Source organism: Pseudopodoces humilis, chromosome 3 (assembly GCF_049639895.1).
Source record: "Pseudopodoces humilis isolate 2021_Gansu_Grassland_sample_001 chromosome 3, ASM4963989v1, whole genome shotgun sequence".
Classification (NCBI taxonomy): domain Eukaryota; kingdom Metazoa; phylum Chordata; class Aves; order Passeriformes; family Paridae; genus Pseudopodoces; species Pseudopodoces humilis.
The window spans coordinates 60257126-60267207 of NC_142202.1; the positions used below are offsets into that span (position 1 = coordinate 60257126).

Consider the following 10082-nt stretch of genomic DNA (forward strand, 5'->3'; position numbering starts at 1 on the left):
ATTCTACTGAAGGAACAAAATACAGTTCAGGAAAAAAAAGAGTCATAACATAAGTCTGGAATTTCTTAACTTAATTATACCTAATTTAATGTGAATTATACTTGATGTAATAAAGTGATAGTCAGAAGAAAAATGTTAGCAAAGAGCATTGTGAAGAATGTACCACTTCACATCTATAGTCAATGGAATTAATCTTAGAAAAGGTAAAAGATAATTAAAAGTAGGAAGTTATAATAAAGCCAAGGAACTGTGATCACATGAATGCTGAAAAAAAGGCAATTAAAAGGTAGAAAAGAATAATAATGTTGTGTCTAAATAGCCAAATTTTATTTTAGATATGCTTTGGCTGACTGTAGCTACAAAAGTACGAACACTGGATGAGCAAGCAGGATTTTCTCTCTGCTCTTCAGCGGCTTACATTTAGCTCACAGATGTCTTCTGTCTCAAATCAGTTTAATCCAATCAACTCACCTCACCCTACCCTGTCCTATACTTACCCATTAGAATATTTTTTGGGGTGAAAACCAGCTGCTTCTTCCTGCTAAAGATGGCATACGGAGTATAGCAACAGCACTTCCTTTCACTCATCATGTGTCCATGGCTCTCAAGGTCAAAACTGCTGAAACCAAGGTAAAGGGAATTGAGATTATTTAGTGTTGTATATGTCACCAGATAGTATTAGAGAATTAGACAATTGCTGTGGGGCTGGAATGAGCTGTTGCTTTCATTCTTACAGACTGTTCTTCAATGTTCTCTTCTTATATAAAACCCCAAATTAAGGGGATACTCTATCCTATAGTGCTGGCAGCAAGTACTGCAAAGTACATCTTATAAAAAGGATTTCAAATATGTGATGTTGATCCACTTAGGAGATAAAATTCTTCGAAGTGTCATAAAATTTTACATTTGATGTCACCAGTGATTTCCTAAGATTCTTTAAGTTGTTTTGACATATAATGAATAATCCTGCAGATTTTAACTTGTGAGTTTTTTGATTTGAAATACCAGAAGATCTAGAAAGGGGAAAATAGATTGAAAATAAAAGTATTCTCAGATTAAAAAAGAGCAAAAAAAAAAAAATGTTTAACGTTCTGTGGCTAGGTCAAATAAAAAAAAATGAGGTAGAATGTGATAAAACTGGAAAATATTCAGTGTTTTCATTTTTGTGTTGTGTGCATTTCCTTGGCTTACTCAAGTGAGCAAAGCATACTATACCCCACAACATCCCTAAAACAGGGATTAAGAATATTCTAGGTACAAAGAGAAAAATACTGTGCCTTTGATGCCAATGAAAGTTTGTTGCTGACTTCCAGGCTAGGAATTCGCCTACTGTAGTTACAGGTCAATAGGTCATTGTCTCACAGCCATCCTGCAGCTGTGTGATTTTCCCTTCAGTCCTCTCTCACCACTTTTATTACTGTACCAATCCCCATCTAGGGCAGATAAGGCTTCCAAGAGGCAGTTGCAAAAAGGAGGGGCAAGGGATAAAGGAGAATCCCAGGAAAAGTGCAGCTGCCCAGAGCAATGAAACAAAAAAGATTCCCACCAAAAATGTGCCAAACATTAAACTTCCAATGCTTGAAGTTGTGTTCAGAGGAGGAGGAGGCAGCATGCCAAACTTAGACATGACATTGTAGTTAATTACCATTACCACAGTGATGGTGTGCACTGTCGAAAAGAAGGGATCAAATGGGTTATTTGGCCAATTTTCATTTAGAATAAGAATACAGGCAGTACAAAGGAGCTGAATTTAGCCTACAAACAAATGTGGCTGAAGAGATTAATAGTTCTCGGTTTTTGCTTGGCTTTGTTTTGACATAGGGAAAAAAAATAAAAATAGTAAGACAGTCCTAGACTTTTTCTTATTGACAAATATCAGTTTCTACAGGCATGATGGGTTTATCTCCTGTTGCATTAGAAACTAAAGGTCCTTAGTCTCTCTCTTCTTGTGGGAGATAGATGCAGTCTTCAATATTTAATGCTTTACAACATATATCAATATAAAAATAGGTGGTTTGATATATTCACAGTGTTCCCACTTCTGTCAATGTTGGATGCTTCTGTAAATACATTACCTACCACACAACTACTCAAAGAATTAAGGCCAGAAATTAATGTTGGAGTTGAAGTTTCATCCTCAGAAGCATCTACTACTGCTTAGCAGGATATCTTATTTCCAAAGAGATTTTGTTCCTTTGGGTAACTACCTTTACAAGTCAAGATGTCCTTCCTGCATCTTTCCAATTTGTCTAGCTAGAACTTGTAACTGTTTACTTCTTGTGTCTTTTCTGATAGATTAAAGACCCCTTAAGTACCTGGTATTTTCTGTGAAGGTACTTATCCATCATAATCAAATCATCCCTTGGAGCTAAACAGATTGACCTCTTTAGGATTGTAGCCCTAATGAAGAAAACCCCCAAACATTTCTAGCTACAGCTCCCTTTTGAGTCTCTTCTCTGTATCTTCTTAATTTCTTAATAACTGTCAAGAAATGTCCTTCTCCTTTTAGCAACAATTTTAAATTGTATATATAGCAGGTATACAACAATACGTGATAGAAACAAAGCCATACATTATAGCCACACATTCGGAGCTGAAATGTACCAATGAGCTTTTAGCACATTTGTGTACGCAGCAACAGCAAAAATCCTCCCTAAATGTTTTATTTTATAAACTCTTTTTCACTTTTTTTTTGGATAGAAACCTAAAATTATTTTCTGAGAATGCCTTATGTTAACATGGTTTTAGGTTTTACTGTTTTATGCCCTTTTGCAGGTCGTTCTGGTGAACCTGTTGATATGCATAATAGTTTTCTACACTGTGTATTATGTGGTCCTCTCTGTGTGCTTTGCAGTATTCAGGTATGATCTCCCTGTCTTTAGTCTGATATGCTGGCATATCAGACTAAATTTTAAATTTTTAATTTAAAAATTAAAAGATATTTAAAGGAATATGAACCTCATGGGTACATATTCCTTTAAGTATGTCTATTTAAAGGAAGCATCTAGACTGGAGGCATTCTGGCCTGGTTATTCTGTGAACATAATTTTTCAAATTCAGTTGAATTGTTGTACCTGAACTTTCTTCCAAGTGCACAAATTGGCAAGTGGAGACTCAAAACTAATATAAAATGTTGATTCTAATACTCTTCCTTGCAGTTGTACCATGTAAATTAATGAATGTAAGAGAAAAGATGACATGAAAAAAAGGAAAATAAAGATTTTATAGTCAATGAAAAAGACAAATTATATCCCCCTAAGAAGTTACTGATTAGCATGCATAGCACCAAACATCTTAAATAAAAGTGAGCAAGGGCAAAACCACAACTCAGAATGGGACTTAGCGAGCTTGCAAAAACGCAGAGTATGCCATTTGAAATCCTATTTAAAAACTCTCATAATATGTCGTGTAATCACTAAGAGATTACTAAAACTCCCTGTTTAAATGTATTAATTTTGTTTCCACAGGATTAAAATGTTGGATGGTTTGGCACCTTTTGATTTTAAAACAAATCCCTCATGGATTAACCCATATTATTTAGGTAACTGAAGTTTGTTTCTCTTTTTATTTTTTTTCCCCTCACTCAAGAAAATATATTGCATATAGATGTAAACTTGTCTTCCAATGGACAGTATTTTAAAGCTGTTTTAGTAATACCAATGATTTCTGTATTTTAACTACACTGCAATTAAATGTTTATGCATCTTGCCAGAGCTTCTCATTTCTGTACTGCTACTTAACATTCAAGTGAATTTTAGGCTTTTTGTTGAGTTCTTCTTCTCATCTTGCATCATCAGAAGAAAATGTCCTGCTTTGCCACGATGATTCATTTTCATTGCAGAACAATTACCTATATCAAGTTCCTCCACAAAGTTGTTTAATTTAATTTTCATACTGCAGCAAATTTCTTATGAATCACTGGATTCAGATCAGAGAAAAGGGTCACATTTAAGTAATGGCAATTTTGCTTTGGTAATGCTTGAATACAGTGGGCATTAAAATATCAGAATTTGATTGTAGCTCAATCCCTAAAAGTACCTTTATAAATCCTAATACAAATTTCTGCAATGATTCTGAAGCTCTCAAAATACATTCTTTTTGCTAAACTGTCATTCCTAAAAAATTGCATGCATACATAAAATTTTACCAGATTTGTAATCTATTTTACAAAGGCAAACCTCATAATCTGTCAGTAAAATACATAAAGTTCAAAAGTAAATTGGTTAGTTTGTAGGTTAAAAGAGTAATGAAAATGCACGGATGTTTATACAGTGTTAATACCAATTTCAGATGAAGAAAGAACATTTATGTTATGCCAGTGGGGAAAAAAAAAAAAAATTAAAGCATATTCCATTAAAATTATTTTCAGGACGACATGCAATTACTGTATCAGGTAACATGATTTTTTCCCTACAATTTTTATCAGTCAGTTTGTTGCAACATGTTTATATGCCAAAGACAGCAGCTATTTCATACCATCAATTAGCATCCCATCCTCCTTTCTGTCCATCCATGAAAATGACATGGAAGCACAGAACATAAGAGCATCTGTTTAAAACCCAAGGGCATAGAGTCAAAAGATGTCTAAATGATGTTGCAAATGAGACTTTGTTTACTCTGGAGTTTCACTCATTCCTGTTAAAAACAGAATTCTGTCTTAAGATAATCTCAAAATAAAGATGGAAATCAACTCAGTATATCCTTTCTAGATTCCCAGTTTTGTAAAAAAGTTTCCAGAGCATTTGCCTACATTAAAACCCCTTTCTAAATTACTAAATTACTGGCATAATTTAAAGGGATTCATTAAATACGATAAACAAAACATATTATAACGCATTGTGAAACATTAATTTTTAAGTCTTATTTCCCACTTTCCTAACCACATGAGGTTTTTCCAGTTATATTTTTCTTATTTTTTTTAGATTTTTTTTAAGCTGCTCATTGGAAGATCCATCCATCAGTAGGGAGTAATAGACCCTCTAAATAAAATAATAAAATTGGAGGGCACAAAATGCTGCCAAAGTAAATTTCAGTGTATAAATTAAATGAAAAAAAAAAAAAAAGAAATATGGTCTCTCTACTGTCAGTTATGGCAATCATAGGGATTAGGTTATTGCAACAGTAAGAAAAATAAAAAATTCCAATAAAACATTACTTTTATATGCCCATGTACTTAAAAAGAAGAACAGATTGCATTTAGATGGACAATTATCTGAATTACAAACTCATGTTTATGGCCTGTTGTATGTGAACTCAGGACTGAAGCAGAAGGGACATGAAACATTTTCCATGCAAGCCCCTGCTAGCCCACATAGCCACACAGCACCAAGAAAAGCCAGGCTCCTGCTTGTAGGGATGCTAGGCTCTCTGCTCTACCTCCCTTTCTATGTCTTGTCTTTAAATTGTTCTGAGATAGAAATATATGTATAGAGAGATGTAGATGTAGATATTTTGGTACATATACCATAGAAATATATGATACAATGAAGGGAAGAAGCGATGAAGTTTCTCACCAAGCATAACCCCTTAACCACACAATTTTGTTTTGTTTGAGAAAAAAATTACCTATGTCAGTACCAAACAAATCTACTTGGCACCATATGCAAAGAATGTGGATGGTCCCTAAGGAAAATTTTCTTCAAATTTCTCATCTAGGCTACGTAAATCAGTCATAGTGCTATCACTGGTCATAATCCTGTTATTACGTGTTTTTATATAAAATATATAATATTTTAAAGTCTATAGGCAAATCAGGTTACAACCCACACAGATGTCTGTGGCAAAAAAAAAATATCTTTGTATGGAAAACATAAGCATAATATTTAATAGAATCACAGAACCATCTAGGTTGAAAAAGATTTTTAAGATCACTAAGTCCAATCATCAGTGTGGCACCACCATCATGTTCATGTTCACCATTACAGAGTATCATATCCACAGTCTTTTTTAAGTACTTCCAGAGATGGAGACTCCACCACTTCCATGGGCAGTTCCAAAGATTCACAGCCTTTTCTGTGAAAAAAGGTTTCCTAATACCCAATCTATACCTCCCCTGGTACAACTTATGGCCATTTCTGCTCCTCCTGTTGCTGGTTGCCTGGGAGAAGCAGCTCATCCCCACCTGGCTACAGCCTCCTCTCAGGCAGTTGTAGAGAGGGATAAGACCCCCTTGAGACTCCTTTTCTCCAGGCTCACCACTCCCAGCTGCCTCAGCTGCTCTTCAAAGGACTTGTGTTCCAGAACCTTCATTCTGCTGCTCCTCTCTGGGCACACTCCAGCACCTCAATATCTGTCTTGTAGTGAGGGGCCCAAAACTGACCTCAGTGACCTGTAGAAAAATCTGCATAGCTATCTCAGGTGTTTTATCTTCTTATTGCTATCATTTGGAATATGAGAGGAAGTCTTTCAAAACCGTGTTTGGTGAAAATATCCTATTTTCATTTACAGTTCTTGTGATATCCTTGGAAATAACTTTCTTCGTTTGTGGTCTGCTGTTTGCTCTGGTTGTGGAAGAATGGGTTTGGGACTATGCTGTAACAGTTACTATTATTCATATCATCATAACTTCAGTTGGTAAGTAGGTTTACTGCTAAATATTTGCACAGTATCACAAGTTGAAGAAAAAATCCACTATGATTCATCTAATGTATTATTGGACTAATTTAATTATGCCTAAAAGCTAAATACATATGTATCTCTATTTTCCATCCATTTGACTCATGCCTCTATTTAAATCTTCCCATTTAAACTTAATTCTGGATTTTTTGCAGAATTTTTAACCACAATATTCTTATTTAAAAATCAGAGATTTAGTTCATATTCTAACAATTCATATCAAACAGATCCAGGCTAGATACAATTTCTGCATCTGGGAGGTGTGTTTTTTTCAAAAGAAAACATTAATAGTTGTTCATGTCTGGATATTTTAAGAACTACTCATTAACACTTTAGCTCAAGTTCCAAGTGCAAATGGGGTATTGCTTCAGCAAAGTCAGAGCAAATGTTTTAAGTTAGATTATTTGAACTAAATTTCCATGAGGAAAATGAAGCTTTTTACCACTGAAAATCCTTTTTCCCCATGAAACTCTTCCTCTTAAAGAAAATGAAAAGAATTAGCTGCTGTAAATGAGACTCATCATATCTTTTTGCCAGCACCTAGCAATCTCATCTTCTCATGCTGTTTAGCAGAATGCTTCCATGGCTAATTAGGAAATATATTTTAACTCTATCCTTGCCAGACCCTATCTCATATCTATAAAAGAAACTCCTATTGGGAAATTCCCTTTTTTTTTAAACAATGAGGTTAAAATGTTTATTCTAGAATGCAGAAAAAAGAAAATATTTTTGAAAAATTAGGATGCCCTCCCTACTGTAAAGAGATTCATCTTCCATTTTCCATTGATTTGTCCATTTGTCTATTAGCACTTTATAGAGATGTGAGATTTCCCAGTTCCCTGAAAAATTAAGTCAGTGACCAACAGAGACTTTATCTTAGAAAATTAAGCATAATTTATCATCTACTAAATTCAGTGTTCTGGAATTTAAACTTCTGTTATTCCCCATTAATAATTTTTGTATTTAAATCAAGGAATTTACAAAAACTACAAAAAACCCCCCATTTGTACATAATTTATACAGGGAGTTAGTTTCTGTCATTATATTGGATGATGCATCTTGATGTCCCAACAGCCCCAGATTTACCATTGCTTCCTTCAGACGGCAAACCAAACCTCTGCTGGCTGACCCTGAGCTGTCAGCGTATGCAGTGTGTGTCCCAGCCCCCTTTATCACCTCTGTCAGCGTTCTTTGGGGGGAGGCAGTATGGGGTAGGAGAATGGCCCTGCAGTTATCCCACAGTGGGGATGTGGGTCAGCTTGGGTGTGGCCAGGCAGGCACTGGTCAGGACCTAAAGCATTTGTCATTTCACTATATGTAAAACATATAATCTATGAAACATTTGATAGCACAGTGCTCTGCTTACTTGTCCCCATTCTAGCTGTTTTAAAATTTACATTTCTACTTTTCTTCTTCTTGCAGTTATGTCTGAATTCCCTCTGATGCTACATTGGTGGCTGGCATTAGGTATAATTTCATTCTTTACAGTTTAAGTTGCTAAAATCTATGTAAAAAAATAGTGTTTATAATATGAATAGTTTCTATTAAATATCTGTTGCCTCGCTCTGAGAATTGTCAACATTTAAAGAAAAAGTACAGGCTTTTCATTCATATATCTTTTAATGACACAGGTAAATAATGCTGGAGTAGGATTTTCCTCACCTTAGAAAAATACTCTCTTTTAAGGCCAAAATATGCTCATCTTACACTACTCTTGCAAACAGCAGACATGTGACTTGAAATAAATCATGATTAAGTCCTGACTAATCTCAATTAGTCAGGACTTAATCATGACTTATTTCATCTATAATAAGAAGAAATCTCTCTCAGTTCAGGTGTCAGAAAGAAAGTTGTCCAATGTTGTAGTCTTTCTTTATATCCCTTAAAATCAATGGAAAAAAACAGGTACCTTCAGAGGCAAGTTTTATAAACATTATATACAAGTACTTATGATGAGATGAATTTCAGTCATCCCATTTCCTCAAAGTGAATGGCAAAATTACATTTCTGAATGTTTAATTTTCTGTTAAATTGGAAGCACAGATTTTTACATGAGAAGTAGATTATCTTGAAAAGGAGTAGTTAAGGGGAAAGGACTGGCTTCTGTTCTTCTTTCTTTTATTATGGATAACAAGGATCAACAGCTGCAATAAATTCCTAAATGATGGGGAGAGATAGATATATTCCCTGTCCTACAACTGTATTTGCATTAGCAGTAGTGGAGGTTGATGTCTTTGTAAGTAGTTAAAGCCTTGGGTAAAACGTTTAAGCAGGAAAGCTGGTTTGGTTTTTTTTAATTGAAGAAAAAAGAATTTCGGTTTAAATTTTATCATAAAGTCTGTATTCCACTATAAAAATTAATAAAAAACAACCATATATTTTCTTTCAGGATCTGGAGTAATTTCAATGATCTCTGGAGGACAGATTTTGGCATATTTCTTGTTCAAAGACAACTTCATTTACCCAATTCTAGATGACTTTTGAAAAGGAGTATTAGAACTTGTCTTTATATCTATGTGAATTCTACTGTTTCAATAATCAATGTAATTAAAATGAACTGAAGTTAGCAACTGTTTAACTGTGAGCTTAATATTTAGCTTGCCTGACCTCTTGTATCTTATTTTTTTTGGCAATTTCATCACTTCCATCTTTTGTATGTACGTTTTTTATTAATCAACTAATTAGACACACTGTTTCTTTTTTAGAAGCCATAAGGAGGATTAGAGCAATGGTGCAACATTTCTAAAAAATCCTACAAGCAGAAGGAAAACATTTATTTGAATGCAATGCTTTCAGGGTGCCTGTTATCTGTTGTATTTCATGAAATGCTGACTCTAATTCAAGCTGCTGTCAGACCTCTCACAAGCACTGAAAAACTTTTAAGTCTCCCTATCTGGCATAAATCAGTGTAGGTTTAAAGCAGTCTTTACTGATAAACTCCTGGTAAAGAAGAATCGTTGAACAGCACATGTCTCTGCACCTCATTCCATCTTAAAGCTCTCACTTAGAAGCTGCCCAACTCAACAGGAGGCAGAGGTGTATCCCCTAATGTTGGGTTGACCCTTTTTCTTCCAGGGGTGCTACAAGCAAATGTTTTTTATAAAAGCTTCAGGTTGTTTTTGCTTCCACTAATGACTCCTTTATGGTCTGCCTGTGCTGAAAGGAGGAAAGGCAAATGTTACTGACAGACACTTTTCTACATATCTCTCTTTCCTCCCCAGCTACCAGTGGGGGTTTATTGGTAGTGATAATTAAAAACAAAAAACAAACCATAGTAGTGGCATCAATTTACTCCTTATGTCTTTAATAATAATAAAGCTGTAACAGAAAAATTGTGAGAAGTCTACTTAGTCTTAAATATGAAATCCAGTGATTGGATTTCAACTGCAGTTTGCTCAGAAGAGGAAGACTAAATTGCTGTTTGCACAGGAGTGCTGAATGTTGCATTTGCCTTAATCTCACTCAAC

At 34.7% G+C, this 10082-nt stretch overlaps 1 protein-coding gene across 2 annotated transcripts; it reads left to right on the forward strand.

Moving 5' to 3' along the window:
- The first annotated feature begins 527 nt into the window (after positions 1–527).
- On the forward strand, positions 528–9797 carry TMEM244 (transmembrane protein 244). Of its 2 annotated transcripts, none has more exons than XM_005518632.2 (6): positions 528–630; positions 2776–2861; positions 3468–3541; positions 6448–6573; positions 8038–8082; positions 9005–9797. In XM_005518632.2, the coding sequence occupies exons 1-6, from the start codon at positions 598–600 to the stop codon at positions 9097–9099; spliced, it is 459 nt and encodes a 152-aa protein (XP_005518689.1). In that variant the 5' UTR covers positions 528–597; the 3' UTR covers positions 9100–9797. The 2 variants fall into 2 exon arrangements, with proteins under 2 accessions (XP_005518689.1, XP_087909684.1); XM_088053558.1 differs by having other exon boundaries at positions 8038–8080; positions 8985–9797.
- Positions 9798–10082: the final 285 nt, after the last annotated feature.

Bases quoted from the DNA above. Each gene is read 5' to 3' on its own strand.
- TMEM244 (XM_088053558.1), top strand. From the start codon at position 598: ATGGCTCTCAAGGTCAAAACTGCTGAAACCAAG. The intron at 3,542-6,447 runs GTAACTGAAGTT...TTTCATTTACAG, and splicing joins GATTAACCCATATTATTTAG to TTCTTGTGATATCCTTGGAA. The intron at 6,574-8,037 runs GTAAGTAGGTTT...TTCTTCTTGCAG, and splicing joins TATCATCATAACTTCAGTTG to TTATGTCTGAATTCCCTCTG.